The sequence below is a fragment of the Epinephelus lanceolatus genome, chromosome 3 (genome assembly GCF_041903045.1).
Source record: "Epinephelus lanceolatus isolate andai-2023 chromosome 3, ASM4190304v1, whole genome shotgun sequence".
Lineage (NCBI taxonomy): Eukaryota > Metazoa > Chordata > Actinopteri > Perciformes > Serranidae > Epinephelus > Epinephelus lanceolatus.
Window position 1 is genome coordinate 15,694,685 of NC_135736.1, and position 16,934 is coordinate 15,711,618.

General features: G+C 39.7%; 1 protein-coding gene across 1 annotated transcript; it reads right to left on the reverse strand.

The window, feature by feature from the left end:
- Positions 1-380: 380 nt before the first annotated feature.
- On the reverse strand, positions 381-11,337 carry psmd12 (proteasome 26S subunit, non-ATPase 12). Its single transcript, XM_033622950.2, has 11 exons — positions 11,060-11,337; positions 10,607-10,666; positions 9,488-9,616; positions 8,389-8,496; positions 7,962-8,066; positions 7,605-7,754; positions 5,736-5,870; positions 3,601-3,713; positions 2,924-3,098; positions 976-1,053; positions 381-820 (listed from the first exon to the last, which is right to left on the reverse strand). The coding sequence occupies exons 1-11, from the start codon at positions 11,165-11,167 to the stop codon at positions 611-613; spliced, it is 1,371 nt and encodes a 456-aa protein (XP_033478841.1). The 5' UTR covers positions 11,168-11,337; the 3' UTR covers positions 381-610.
- Between the last annotated feature and the right edge of the window lie 5,597 nt (positions 11,338-16,934).

Sequence of the window (16,934 nt, forward strand, 5' to 3'; positions counted from 1 at the left end):
TTAAAGCCCTCAGGTTCTGAGCTGGATTTCTTCTCACCAATATTGTTGTTTGATCTTTACAGAAGTGGCACACTTCAACTTAAGTTAACCCAAATAAAGACTTCTACGAAAAGATGACTTTCCATAAAATGAAAATGACTACACTAACATGGCAGAATGGGAACGTTGGTCATGATCAGTGACAGCATATAGGATAAAAATCTGATTATCAGTATTCTTGGATTAAATCGTATTGGATTACAGTTTGAAAATATCTTGTATAAATTTGACAAATCTTAAATCATCACATTAAATGTTTCTCAATTTTAGCTCTTTACCAGGTCCATTAAGTGGCAATGGGAAGAATATTTGGAGATCCAGTCAGTGACAGACAGATGCAATGAAGGGAGATGCTCATGTGTTTATTGTTGAGGTTTTTACTGGATAGTAAAAAAATGAACAAAGTCGGGATGCTGTGCATGTGCTGCAGATTTATCTCCAATCATATGACATTGTAATAACGCTGCATTCACAGTCCGCAGATATACTGTATATTCAAAAACATGTTTTAACAGAAGGAAAAACAGACAAATATGAACCAAAACATAAAATAAACCACTACGCTCTTGTTTCACTGCAAGTTGTGGATCATCTCCTCCTTGGCGATGAGATGTGTGGTTTTGTTGACCAGAGACATGAGAGAGTTGAGTTTGTGCGACCAGTCGTTGAGCAGGTCGTTGGGGTCTTTCGGCCTCTGGAAGTTGATGATGCCGGCCAGCCGGTCGACCTTGGCGTAGATGGTCTTGTTTACGACTAGGCTGGAGAGGAACTCTTCTGATTCCTGGCGAGATTTTTGAGCAGATAGACACCATGTCAGGATTTTCTTCAGCAAGATAAAATCCTGATAATTAGTTTCCCTGCTATCCAAAAGCAACGAATGACTGCGGGTCATGTTGTGCTGAATTAAAATGGCTAATTAGTAAAACTGTTGCTTACGTCAATAGAGAGGTCGAGGAGTCCAGCCATCCTCTTCATTGTGATTCTGGTGTAATATTTGGCCATTATTCTGATGTTCTGGGGGGGGGAAGGGAGAATTTCATTAATATACATATCTGCAGCAGAATTTGATATAATAATTATTTCAGGTTAGAACAGGGGCGCTTTACAGGTCACATCAACACTCATAGCAGAAAAAAATATTAATGAGCAAAATCCAACTGTCCATTACTACTGTAATTTTAGTCTGCTTTAATACTGCACCTAACAATCTGCCAGTTTAGCCACTGAATCTGCACACAGCTTAACATCCACTGTGTTTCCTGTGTTGCTTTGCATTGTACTTCCACTGCTCTCCTGTAACTTTACCCCATTTATTCCAATGTGATTCATTTCCACTAGATGAGTAGGGATGGGTACCATAACCCGCTAATAAATGAGCCCCGGGGCTAAATTATCAAAGACCGTGGTATTGATAAGCTCCGACGTTCTCGGTTCTGCTGTCGGTACTAGTAAACATTTTGGTTTCATTCATTATCATCCTGCAGCCTCTCACCTGCACTCTGTGCCCGGGCTGAACTGCTCCACATACACACAAGCCCACATGACATGGAGTAAAGTCAGTGAACAGTAGAGAGGCAGCGGAAAAAACAAGGTAAAGGTAACTCGATAATTACTTAAGTTGACGGCAACTATGCTCATTACTGTTAGCAAAATTAATTCGGTCTGTATGTAGACTGTAGAACTGTTTAGCTTAGTTTGCCACTCAAGTAAGAATAGGACAAAGTCTTTTAAACTGAGCTGCTGCCTGAGACAAACAGCCCCTGTGCTTCTCTACCAGCACTAATGTTACCTGCACACAGTGAATCACATCAGCAGAGAGGGGACAGGACAGAGGACTGACTTACAGTGCCTAATAAAAATTAAACTTCACTCAGTATTGTCAGGAATATTATTTATATAGTGACTTTGCTGTTGTAAAAACTACTGTTGCTGCTCTAGAAAGATTTAGTTCTATTTAAAATATTAAATAATCCTGTTCTGAATTTATTATTTCTTTAAATCTACATATTTTCTAAAAAGCAATTATTTAGAAATGAAAAAGAACCGATAAGTGTACGATAAAGTCTAGTATAGACTAGTAGCATCGATTAAATCTTGAGGATACCCATCCCTATAGATGAGTCAATCTTTTGGGTTTTAAAACAGTATTTTGAGCTTGAAAACCTTATTCACCATTTTGTCTTTGCAACTGTTGGTGAGTTGGTTTGTGTACAGTGTTTCCATGACAACACATAGAGCTGACCATGAAATGACAAGAGTCCGTATGTCACTAACTGCAGCAAAACCCCCACTTGAGACACATGGGCTGTATACATGTCCAAAGAATGCTCGTAAAACCTGAATAACGGCATATTCCACATGTCTCAATCAGAAAATGCCTCATTCGGAACAAGGCCTAATTGGGAATATCCAAATGGAACATGCTGTTTACAGGACCAGTATTAATTTCAGAATATTGTCATATTTGGAGTAATAGCACATTAGAACAGAACTGAATATTAGTATGCATGTAAATGTAGTCAACGTGAATGTAGTTTCATGATTTTCATGTGACATTTACAACCTCTCTTTTCACTGTAAGTAGTCATCACTCTAATTTGCAACATTCCCAAAATTTTTGCCCTACCAATTTAAAAAAAATTAATGATTCACAGCATCTAGTGCAACTTCCATGGCCAATGTTGGTCAAGATAAGATGATGTTTTATTATTAATGGTGATTCGAATGTGCCAACCTAGTTTGGGAAAGCTAAAAGGCAGTTTAAATGCCCTAAAAAGTTTTGGATTAAATGTCCCCCTGCTGTCAAGTGTCAACAAATTGTAAACTTATCCAAATACATATGCATCAGTTCCAAATGAGAAGAGCCTACACATGCTGGACTTACATGCTCCACCACTCTGTTCTTCAGGTCCTTCCACCGTTTCTCTCCCTCTTCTGAGTAAGAGAAGACGTCTGTGGCAGGGCTGTCAGGTGAGCCCTCTCTCAGCTCCTTCCCATAATCCTCCACCAGGGAGGCCCAGCGCATCAGCTCCATAGTGGTGAATTGTTTCAGTAGGTCCCTGGGAACGTACGAAGAATATAGTGAAAACTCCCCTGTGTTCACGCCTTGCTGTAAAGTTGCTATGATCATTCCCCCCGAGTGGGAAACACACACAACAGCCTCTGCCACCTTGCATTCCCACGGGAGAAAAACATTAAAAAACGATGCTCAAAAGGCACAGAGGTGTTGTACAGGAGACCGAACACAGACTCACACAAAAGTTAGGCGAGGTTGTCTCGCTTTGTGCTCTGTATATGTATGTGTGAAAATCATTTCCTGGCCGCATTTCAACATCTGCAGACGCAGACTTAAAGTGTTATGTTGTACAGTTGATTCAGATGGCGTTTACTTTTTAAACATTTCGTTTGTTTTCCTCTTGGTATCACACCTCCGCCTATTCGTAGCAGCAAAATGCTCTCATGTAAAAAGTGCTCTATTTGCACGAGAAGAAATCGAGCCTACTCCAGATTAAGTCTGCCGTGGTGAAGCCAACAGTCAGTGAAGCACAAACTATGTCTTACTTGTATTTAGGGATTTCTTCCAATTTCTTGTCCGCACTGATTCTGTGCACAAGGTCTGACTGCTCGTTGTCGTACGGGGCAAGAATCACGTACAGCACCACGCTCTTCAGGGCCTGAAATACAAACACAGTCATGGCTTTTATTGCAATACCCAAAAGGCAACAAGCACAGCAAAGTTATAGAACAGATATATAGTGTTGTTTCCTCCACAAAGTGTAAGCCTGGTGGGGATCATAAGTTTGGCTGAGTATGTGCATGTTCGTATGAGTGTGTGTATCTGTCCCTCCACAGATTGTGTGTGCACATGTGTGACGGTATGCTCAAGGACCTCTCATGGTGACAGTGATTGACATCTGTTGAAAAACCTGTTTCATTGACTCTTTCAATCTGTTATTGACTGCTAACTCCACACTCCTCTTAACTGTGTTGCAGGCCACGTTTTGGCCTTTGTTGTAGCCCAAAAACTGACATCTGTCAAAAAGTTTGGGCTCATTTGGAACTGGATGATCTGCAAATTAACTCCCTATGTTATGATCCTCTAAAGTCAGACATGTTACGAGATGAGTAAGTCAGATGTTTTTGTCATCTTTACTGCCATCTTAACTGTCAGGGAGCGGCTGTGCCGTGCTCCAGCTGCCACAGCAGTGACCCACTTTTGTTCCTTCTGCTGCTGGGCTTCATACCACACTGGGAGTGTTTCAGAAGTGCAGCATGTTGCCTGCCTGATTTTGCAGACTTGCAAATTTTGTTAATTTGGTCATCTTTCCTTTATATTTGTGCTTCTACTCTGAGTAAGTGGGCAGATTATGTAGTTAAATGGGTTTTTTCCCCAGGTCTATTTCAATTATGTTCATTGTTAATGTTTCCTTCTTAATTGGTGTAGCCCAGTGGTTTTCAAACATTTTGTGCCCAAGGTGCACTTATATTTATATCTGTGCACAAAAGCTTCTATAACGTGTGTTACATCTCTTATCACCACATAAGGCAATGAAAATAAGAAAAAAATAAGACAGGAAGCTGTTTTTTTTTCTCCTTTCTTTTGGTTGCTCGGTACAATAAAGCGATCCATTGTCCATCTCATGGCTTTCTCCTTTTCAATGTTATCCCTCACACTGGCTGCCAATCAGGGCTTTTCATGCGTCACACACTTAAAATGCCCATGTGCGAACAGTGACAAATAAGTTCCCTGTGAAGGTTTTTTAAATTAAATTGAATGAAATTACATTTTTAGCTAGAGTTTGCCTCTTTATTAGGAGATGGGTGCGCATAAAATCTGATACAGTCAACTAAAAATTCATCCATAACTTTTTCTATAGGCCTAGTTGAATACTGCCATAATAATATATGGTTATCACAAAACCCCATGGCACACCTGGACTGACATCACGGCACACTGGCACACCATTTGAGAACCACTGCTCTACTACAGACAGAGTTAGTGCTGTTGAAAGTCCAGTTATCAGTGACATGAATTAAAGATTTGTGGCTGTGTTTTTGTGATTAAAATTGTCCTCATAATCATATTGGATCTATATTTCTCATACACTGCTTGTTAGCAGGAAAATTTGATCTGCTTTGTGCAATGCAGCACAGCTCCCTCAAAAATAGATGAGGCACATATTTTTCTTGGCCTCTGAAACACATTGCACCGAATATGTTGGAATTACAAAAATTATTTTGAGTGTAGTTTTTGTTATTGTGAATTATGCTGTAATCATTACTGTGCATTGAAGAGCGCATTGATCAGAAGGATGTTCAGATCATAGGTGTGTGATCAGAATAATGTTCAGATGAAAAATCCCATCATGAGCTGTGCTTATGCAAAATTCTAGATTTCAGTACCAATGCTAAAGGTGAACCTCTCCCCACTAACAAACTGTGTTTATGCTCATTAAGACAGGGTTGGTACAGTAATGTATGCATTTCCAAACATATTTTTACCTCTGCGATCATGGTGCTGTGCTTTAGCACTAAGGCAAGAAAACAGACAGAAAAGTAGGACCGCAAAATTCCTGCTGTTACTGCATTCTATTAAATCAGAACCATTTTCTAAGAAAAAAAAAAGGGAATTTGAGCAACGAATTGGAAGAACCAGTAAACAATCACACTTTTTCATTGAGAGAGGCCCCACGTACCTGTTGCCACTTGCTGCTGTCCTCCAAGATGCAGGGGGTGTCATAGATGGCCCGGTAGTGTTTGCAGATAGACAGGTAGGAGCCCTCGTGTTGGTCTACCTGAATCATCAGGTTGTAGTACTTCAGCTTCGACTCCTGAATTGCAAAAGGAAGAAGTTAGTGTTCAGTTACACCAACCTGCTCAGTTTAGTTCATCTCAATTCAGGGGCCTGTATCACGAAGCGAGATCAACCTTTCCTGGGTTACCCAGACCTATCCTGGGTTGACTAACCCTAACAATGGCAATCAGGATAATCAGTATCATGACGCTGGATATCAACTCGGTAACTCAACCTAGGGTTGCTTTATCAAGAGCCGTGAACGCGCACGCAGCGGACCAATCACAATCATGAGAGAAGCGCAGCGTCACTGAGCGTCCTCACTGAGCGCTGTATGTGAGGAAAAAAAAAGTATTTCTCGTGAGGATCAGAGATTAATTCTACTAAAATATGAGGAGGAGAAAAGCAACATTACAGAAAAGGCCAACACCGTGGCAGCTGCAGGAGGAGGAAACATGCGTGGCAACGCATAATGGGATGAATAATGTTTAGTTTTAGTTTAGATTAGTTTATTTGCACATAATGTTAAAAACAGACAGTATAAAATTTACAAGATTAAAAAAAGAAAAAGTGCCGGAGAGGTTAGAAGCCACTAAAAGCTTATCAAAGAAATTCCCCTGTCAAAACATCAATGAAATCACATAATAGAGAAGAAAAAAAAAAGGGTAAGGAGAGAAGAAATAGAGGAGGAGAGAGGGAAAAATCAAGACAAAACAAGGTAGCAAATAAAATGATGTGCAGGTTAAATTACTCATCACTGGTTCAAGTAGCTACAGTACCTGTACCTGTACATTTGACACTGATCACACTCTTGAATCCCATGAAATCAATGCTGCGCAGATGAATTGCGTTGTATTACAATTATCGTCTAACATCATTGCGTCTGATAAATTGGTCTTCTTTGTCATAACGTTATATATGCTACAATAAAGCTTAAAGCTGACGTCACAATTAAATCATATCAACACCAAATTGATAGTCTGAATAAAATCATCCTGATATTGAGCTGTGTTAGAAATTAACAGCTGCGCCGAAATATACCCAGTCTCCCTCTTTAAAAAACAAAAAGGAAAATCCCTCAAACACCATGAGGTGTAGACATATAGGCTACTTTCCACATTTTCAGCAGCAAAGCTGTCAATTAGGCCCATTATCTTCAACAGGGATCATTTCCTCCAACAAAACAAAATGTTGGCACTAATTAATGGTGCTATTAAGTGTCCGCAAATGATCAGTTTCTTTCTTATGAAGGGGTGGGATGAAATTTCGACTTCTTTCCACTCCTTTTTGAACAATCTTTTCATTGTCTGTTGTTGTTGCTTTCTTTTCTTTTTTAATGTTCAAAATAAACTTTCAAATCAAAATCAATCAAATGGATTAAAGTTCCCGTCATGACTGGGCTGCATTTCTGTCAGCGGAGTCATTTTTTCCGAACAGCTGATTGGCCAGTGGGTGGAGCTTTTTATAGGATCAGATTCAACCCTGAACTTACCCTGCTCCGGAGCACGATAGCCGTTCAGAGTAAGTTACCATGGTGATCTACCCCAATAAGAACTGAACCGGCTTCGTGAGACCAAAAACCCAGGGTTAACCCTGAAGTTACCTCGCTAAGACATTAATCCTGCTTCGTGATACAGGCCCCTGATCCACCAAAAAGGACGCAACAGCTTCCAAAGTGAACAGAGGCCAGTCGGCAAATATTTTTCATTGTCAAGCCAACAACACATTGCAGTATTTTGTTAACTCTCAATTCTTGGCTGCCTCCTCGTACCTCAGTGCCTTCCTCTTGGAAGAATTTGGTGTTGATCTTCTTGCTGATGATCTGAGTGCGGATGTAATCCTTGACAGCGATGCAAAGCCTCATCTGTTCCAAGATAAACTCCACCTTCTCCTTTTTCTCCATGGACCCATAAGTCTCCACCTGAGCCAGAGAAAAATATATATTCTGAACACGTTCCTAACAGCAGGCCATAAAACATCTTCATCTGTGTATTTCTCCCCTATAACAATGTTTTGACAAAAATTATCCCCAACCATCAAATTCTTGTAAACACCTTAAAATGCAGATATGTCCCCATTTTTTCCCACAACTGTACAGATTTTCCTTCATAGTAAATCAGTCTCTTACCTGCAGCTCCTGAAGAATGGAGGCTGCCTCTTTGACCTCTCCGCTCTGTTCCTTGATGTTGGCCAAGGTCTTCGTCAGCCTGGCACGCTCAATCTCTACATAGATCTGTGAGGAAGACATGTTAAGTGTATTAGTAAGGGGGAGTGGGCTTATGTCTGGAGTGGAATGGTCCTACCAATTTTCACCAAAACCTTCTGTTTATATACTTAAACACATTTACATCTAATCCTTGAAAGAAAAGAATTTTCCATTTAAATGAGACCCTCAAAAACTGCTTAAAACTTAGTAAATGCCATCATTTTTCCAACACCATTAGATTGGTATGCGTAAGGCTACACAAATTTCTGAATACCTCCAACATAATACCCCTGTGACTTTCAAGCTCCCCCATCAGCTCTGTATTAACACACATAAACACATTCCAGACCTTGCCAGCAGTCACGGTGCGAAGTGTGTCGATGAGTCTCAGCTTGATGGTCAGATCAGTCACAGTATCCACATATTTGTAACATTCTTGCACCATCTTGGCAACAGCCTGATAAGACAGAGAGCAAAGCAAAAAATGATTTAGTCTTCACTGGAGTCCTCATTGACTGGTTGCAAAGTATAAAAGGGGAACTCTGGCAATTTTCAAAATTCATATTTGTTAGTCCTATGGTCTAAGACAGTCCAAAAATATTAGTAAACATGAACAACTCTCCCAACTCAAAGAAACCGAGTGCTAAAACCTAAATTTGCGAGGTCATGGGGTATAAAGTCTGGAGCTGCTCCACAGACACTAAATTAGACGAGATGTTTTAGATGACATTGAGAGCACCCATGGGAATATTCTGAGTATATGGGAACATTTTCTGTTTCAGAACTGAGGATACTACAATAGAATAAATCTAATTTGGAAGAAAAATAAGAAAACAAACATTCTGTGGGACCACAAAATCAGATTCCCATTCATTGTCCCGAGCGCGGCACCGCTGCTGCTCACCGCTCCCTCAGGGGATGGGTCAAATGCGGAGAACAAATTTCACACACTCAGGTGTGTGACAATCAGTGGGACTTTAACTTTGTCTGTGGAGCAGCTCCAAACTTTATACCATCTGACATCACATGTTTTGAGAATTATTCTCCGAAATCTGGTTTTGAGAGAGCAGCTCATGTTCACAAATATGCATTTAACTTTATTAGGTCATGGTAATAATATATCTGAATTTGTAATGTAGGTGGTATTCCCCTTTAAGTGTATATATTTTGCTACAAGTCCTGTAAATTTAGTTACTTGACTAATTTCAGATCCTAAGTACTTAAAAAGATTATTTCAAAACAGGAATCCAAGGGAAATATATGACTGTGTACATATTAATAAGTGTAATTGATGTCTCGACTACAAGCAACAGCGTTAGATGTTGGCTAACTTGATTAGTCAGTGGTGTGGCTAGCAAGGCTTTTTTTTAGGGCGTACAAAAAAATTTATTTTCAGACTGTTAGATTTATAAACACAGGTTTTGGACAGGAAGGAAAAAAAATCTGACCTGTTTCAGCTGACTCCTCCTTTTGGTGAGCAACATGATGTTTTCATTCAGGGCATCCCAGTCCTTGGCTTCATAACACATCTGGACCACAGCCACAAGGATTCTGGAGGTAGACACCATGTCTGATGCCTGCGCAGGGGTTGAGGGCAAGTTAGACAAACAGTAAAATATACACAAAAATAACAAATAAATGAATTACTTATTTCATTAACATAACCGCTTTGTAAAATATTCACTGTTCGTTTTTGATGTTGAGAGCCCGAGTTAATTTATCCAGTGAACTCAAACTACTTAAGGTTGCTGCTCAATGCCATGCTTCAGGGTTCCAGGAAAGTTGTTTTCTAGGACAGTTTGGTTAATTTGGTAAACTTTTCATCACAGGAAAAAAGAATTTGAGAGTCCCATGTCTTCTAGCCAACTGTTGCTGCTCTGGGCAACTGTGTGCACTTGTTTTTCTAATATAAAGAAGCAGTGAATAGGATTTAGGGGGCTCTATTGACAGAAATGGAATACAACATTTATAATGTTTTCATTAGTGTACAATAACCGGGGACTTCGAATTACTGTGTTCTCATTAGCTTAAAATAAGCGTTTTTTTATTTACATATGGAGCAAGTCCTTTTCCGCAAAGCAGTCCATGTTGCATTGCCATGTTTCTACAGTAGCTCAGAACAGACAAACCAAACACTGGCTCTAGAGAGGGCATTTTAGGTTATTATGTTGCCTGAAGGCCACCTTCTCTACACACATGGAAAGGGAGGTGTGAGTGGACGGGTATTCAGTTGGCTGCAACCTGCAACCTCTCTGCTGAATGCCACTAAATCTTACACACTGCTCCTTTAAGACCATTTATAGTGCTTAGATCAGCTCTAGTCTCCTGCAGAAACCATAGTTTAATATCTGCTCTGAATTGGACATTTTGATAAAATGATATATGGGTAAGCTTTAGCAAATCATTGTGTTTTGGGTTGGGCCGAGATCTAATGCCAACTCATATCATTAATTGTCAATGTCTTTATGAAAATCACATCAGAGGTTCAGCCTTCCAGATGTTGGACCATAGACTGTGAAATGAGAGGAAATAAACATGTAGTATTAACAGTGTAGAGAATAACTTACCGTTCTGGTTTGCTTTTCCAATGACAACAAACTCTCAATGGCCTCCTGCAGCTTACCTTCCTGCCACGTAAAAAAATGCAAGCTCAGCGTTAGTAACACTTACCACTCACGACAAATGAAAATCGCTGGTTTTGGACTTAACGTAACGTTACACTAAATTAAAGTCACTTTACTTGGCAAGCAAGTTAGCTAACGGTGTTACCAATGACTAGCCTGCTAAGACTACTAGCACGCTAGCGAGGCTAATAACAAACACGAGTGTATGTGACAATTAAAGAGTAACTCTAATATGTGAAAGTTATCAAATACATCACATTTATGCGTAATTTACGCTGTAGATATTGGTAAAAGCGGTTATCGGGTGGTGCTAACACAGTCGATGTTAGCTTGGATGCTAACACAGTGGTATCGTTGCACCATGACTCAGCCGGCGGTGGCCTCTTTCACACTTACTTTAGCCATCTTTTCACACTCCGGGAGACGCTGGTCTACAGTTGAACTGTAGTCGATCTCCATCTTGACAATCTTTCCATCTGAGCGTTCAGACCGGTCCTCAGACATCTTTGCGGTGTTCAGGTAAAGATAATGTACAGCGCTTTTCCTTCCTTGCGGACCAAACTCAGGCTAGCTCTATTTTGCTTGTCAAAGGGAACGAAGTGGAGAGGTGACCAATCAGAGGAGAGTGACAAGGAGCTGCCCGGGGCGCCAGAAGGACCCCGCGAGGACCCCTCTGACTATTTCATACAGGCGTTATAAAAACCTAGAGGTTGCTTTGCTGTGAGTCTGCTGGTCAGACTATTTATACATTATTCAAATTATCATAACCAAATAATTCTCTATGTAGGTACACAAAAAACCCCACAGAAAACCACATGATTACTGTCGTTTCTTGAAAGCAGTACAACACAGAATGAATGAAAAATATTATATTATATTAGGCTATATTATATTATATTATATTATATTATATTATATTATATTATATTATGAACTATTTAGTAATATGGGACTAATATAAATAAAAAATTCCTTTTTGGAATTCTATTCAAATGAATCAAAGTCACCATATTACTATAGACGAGAAGAACAGTGATATTTCTCATGTTACTATAGTAATGACGTTAAAGGCCTACATGTAGCCTATGTGATGACTGCCTTTTGTGATGACTTATGAATATTTTAATGGTTGAAAACACTGTAATGTTTGAATGTGTTTGATTGGGTGGATTTACACTTTTAGACATCCACTTTCATGCTATCTGTAAGCTGTCACAACTGGACTTAATAACAAATGGCACCACTCCCGGAGGAGCAACTTTAATCCGTCTATTAAAGCAGTCATTATAATTTGAAGGAGGTGCTATCCCAAAATCCGTTTTTTAAACTCAGTATCAAACTAAATAAGTCTATATTTAGCTGAAAATGACAAGAGGTGCTTTTTAATTCTTCAAGGAGGCCACATTGTTCTCTGTAACATAATTGTTGTATGTGCAAGTACAGAAAAATACAGAAGAAGGCAAAAAATCCTGACAGATTTGAGAAGATTCAGTGCTCCTTATGACAGCGACCATTAAATTTTGGTGATGATGGAGCTGATTATGATGAAGAGGTGGAGGATGCTGTCCATTTATCATTTAGTGGATGGTTTTTGTTAAATTGAGTTGAGAGCTTTGAGTCTACACATGTGACTCATGTATGTATGACAAATGTAAGAGTCATGTTGGCAGTGATTGTGGTGATGATGATGATGAAGGAGGGGAAAGACAATAAAAACAGGAGGATTATAATAATAGTAAGTACACTGCCTATCCCGCTCTCATTAATCAAATGGTCAGTGTGAATGAAGAACTTTGTGAATGGACGGGATCGTTCAGTATGAATGGACACAGAGTGCAATGGCCACACTCCACCAGTAGGTGTCCCTTTAATGTCTACACCATGCATTCCTGTCCTCACACAGTTCACTGCTTTGAGAGGCTCCAGTGCCCCCATAAATAAAGCTAATGTGGGTCAGTGATTTTCCTGCGCGTGGCAGAGAAAGCCCCTAAGACCTGAGCTAAAATCAGTTTGATCCCAGTGCAGGCTCAGCACAGACCATGGAGGCCTAATAAACTGAACATGACACGGAACCACTGAAAGGAAGAGCCAATGTGGAACAAGAACTCTGATTGCAAAAACATCGGGGAGAGCTCAGCTGAAGGGGACTGATTGAAGCCTCGAATGGCCATTATTGCCATCATGATCATCAATATTATCCTCAATATTACTGATTTAAATAACAAGCTGCAGTGCCAGTGCCATATATCTATAGTATATTTCAGATTCTAATTAACGTTCTATTTTTAGCTCAGTTGATGTAGACAGACCATCAATCCCAAATCAGCTCACATTTCTCCTTTTTAAATGCAGCGATTTTCTGCTAAAAGTGGGACATTTGGCTATTTCACAGCTTACAGATTTGCTTCGTATTATTGACGCGACACAGCAGCTCAGATGACATCAGGCTCTAATCTCCTCTCTAATCAACACAGACCTTATTGAAATAGTTAGGTCACCATAAGGTCACGGCTAGCTGGTTCAGAGATACCACTCACATGAAAGCCCGTCACTGTCCCATGGCCCTTAAGCTCTGGGATTTCATGTCAATGTAAACACAGACTGACAGAAATGAAATGTGGGCCTGGTATTTAAAAAATTAAAAAAGCTGTGCCTTGTGTTATGCGTCAGATCAAACTGAATAGAAAGGTTGTTTGATTGCACTCCCAGCTATCGTCATTTCTTGAGGTATCGTTGGATGTGTCTCAAGACATCTCTTCTCAAGATGTCTTGAGGCATCGTGAGAAATGAAACTTTTTTATATATGACGTGCCTGTAAAACCATTGGACAGTTGTAAGATACCACAAGATGTCTTTGTAGTACTGATGAGGTCTAAGGACTTCAAAGCTGCTTGGGTTTTTCCCTTTTTGTCCCGCCTTGAATCTGTTTACTTAAATGATCTGCTGTGTTCAGCCTTTCATAAGTCACACAAACATCACTTAAAGGTCCAGTGTGGTGGATTCAGGGGGATATATTGGAAGAAATGTAATATAATAAAAATACATATGTTTTCTTTAGTGTATAATCACTGGAAAATAAGAATCATAGTGTTTCCATTACCTTAGATTGAGCCGTTAATATTCACATAGGGAGCAGGTCCTTGTCTGTGTGGATTGCCATGTTACACAGCTATGTTTCTATGGTAGCCCAGAATAGACAAACTAAACATTGGCTCTAGATAGGGCCATTTGTGTTCTTGCGTCGGCCACCATTGTTAGCAGACCCTCCAGAGCAAGAGCATCTGAGAAAGACCTATTTTTTTTCTCGGTGAAACTGCTTTATTCAGTGTTTTCACCAGTTTAAATGACCAGGTCTGTTTGTTTTGGAGAAGAAGAGACCTCTGTGGATAATTTCATTCCCAGTAAAAACCTCTAGAATGCTGAACACTGGATGAATTCTAACCAGGAGAAGTTTCAGCTGATTGCAATCTTCAAATCTCACCACAAGATGCCACTAAATCCCCCTAAATCTTACACACTGGCCCTGCAGTGTTTTACAGAAACTTTAATGTACAATAAACAGGGGTGTGAACTTGTGTCACATGACTTGGCCTCGAGTCAGACTTGAGTCACAAACTTGATGAATTTAGACTCGACAAAATCAAAAAAGACTCACAACTCGGCATGGACTAATGACAATGACTTGTGACTTGACATGGACTTGAGCCTTTTGATTTGAAAATGTGTGATGTCTTACCCGAGCCAATTTGGGTAGACAAAGTTAAAGACAGAAACAGAAACATACAAAATTAATTCTGTTGGAGTTCTGGATAATATTGCTATATGCTATGAAAGTAAAATGGCAGCACTATTTTTTCATGATTAAGTTCAGTTGCACTTGTTTTAAAAAAAATCAATACAATTTTAAAAAGCATTCATAAATTTGTAAATTTAAGAGATCATTACTATGTTATTAAACTATCATTGTATTCAGTGAAGTGCAGAGTTCTGACTTGTTTAAAACTCAAAATTCAATGTTTAGGAATTGGGACTCAGTTAGGGATGGATCAGCCTTGAGTTGGGCCTTGACACAGGACTTGCCTATCTTAACTCAGGACTTGCAAAGACTTGAGATTTGCTTGCGACTTGCAAAATGATAACTTGGTCCCAACTCTGACAATAACTAAAATAATACTTTAATGCGGTCTAGACCAGTGGTTCCCTAGTGGTGGGTTGTGGCCCAAATGTGGGTCGCAGGTCCACTCTGAATGGACTGCAAGTGACTCGTGAATGTGTCATTCATTCATTTTTAAGTACAGTGAATTTCCAGTATCACACTTTTATATGAAGTGTCGTTTCCTGCTGTAGAGTGGGTGACTAACGGAAAGCTCCCCGACAGAAGCAGCAAACTAGCTGGACGACATGGCCAAAGACAGGTATGACACTGGATATATTAAACTGTGTGGACCTTGAACTCACGACTAAGGAGAAATCTGGCCCCTGTGGCTCAACCAGTTGGGAACCCCTGGTCTTGAACACCATATGTTAGCCTATCATGGTAGATAGTCTAATATGACAAGATGACTCAATAACACATTTATGTTGCACCTCTTTACCCATATACAAACAAGCACTTGCAGTCAGATTGCTACATAAGTCATCAGGTCTACTGTTTCTATTTATAACCAAGCTAACTGTTTTGACGCCAAATTGCTGAATACATTTAAATTGGATGATAATATGTTTTGGGAGCATTTATCTTCAGTGAGCTCTGGTAAAACGCTGCCTCCTCCAATATGTTGCACTTGCTATATTACTGTGGCAATGGGGTGCTATTATGTAAATTCCTTCATTGTGAATATGACTCATTTAATTCATAATGCTTATTTAATGTGCTGCAACACAATGTTAGACCACTTACAGGAACACAAGTGAGCTAACCTTAATAAAAGACTGATGTGCAGTTAATGGGACTAAGCAAACAGTTTGCCTGAAGAAATATATGAAGTAAATGTTGTGTCTCTATTAATTTAACTGCCCTGTAAATCATTTCTACATGTGAAGGCAGTAGCCTGTATATCTGTGAGTGTCACTACAGTAGGTTGGTGACCCTGCTTTAAGGAGCTGCTCACATATTAGTTTTGGGATTAAGTGTACGAGTCTGAATTCAAATGCTGTTTCAGAGGGTTTACCACCCTGCATGAATATATTTCTGAAGGAAACGCTGAATGTGTGCTGACAGCGCAAAACGCTGTTTGTCAGCATCTTCAATACAGAATTATGAGCGTGAATTTTGCTGAGTGTAGACCTAAATAAATCACAGGTGTCGATGAAGCCAGCAATACAACTCCTCCCTCGATTAAACGTGGCAGTTTATTAATGTGTTTACATTGTTTCTCTCTATTCTCCCCAAGACAAGCATGACTCACAGGGGGCAAGTGTGACTCATTTTATTCATGAGTGCTGCCATCACAGATACAGGCTTATCTCACTTGTCACTTTGGCCCAGCAGGCAAGTTGGTTTTTTTTTAATGCTTGGACAGTAATATCAGTGTCACGTTTTTAGGCCCTTGTTTACCAGGGGAAATCCCAAGCTATAGAAAACTCCCAACTGCTGAAGAGCAGACCAGAACAGGTTCTGAACAGCAGGTGGGATATAGGTCGAGACATTTAAAAAACTTTCAGCCAACATTGTGATTATTTGTTTATAACTGAATGCAAATTATGTCAACATTCATTTTGGCATGAATGACAAACAGTAGTTGATAACATCTACTTGCAGTGCAGTGTGTGCAGTAACAGATATCCTCCTGAGACCCTAGCTTTTGTTTAGTATGCACTTTCAATGTCTCCTAGCTATTTGGGATTTAGTAGGACCTGATTAATATAAAAAACAAATTATTGTCTTTAAACAGGAGCTAATTTTTGAAAAAACAAAACATGTCCTCACATGGGGACAATGCATTTTTGAATAGTCACAAGTGTGTCATGAAGTATAAAACAGTTTATTTCAAAGCCTGAATGTCTTGTGCAACAACAACACTTAAAACAATGGAACATTTTGTAACTGTATGGGCGACACGTTCTCACTACGACCTCGTCACATGTCAACATACGGTCATGGACTTTCCACGTCCACATACAACATGCAAGGTACCCTGGGTGCGTTGGTCGTTGATGCTCTGGGACACTGTGTCAAGTTCTGCCTGTTACATGCAGTCTCTCTAAAAATAAAAGCACTACGTCGGTACAACACCGCAAATTGACATTTTTTCCTTCAACAATAAATACA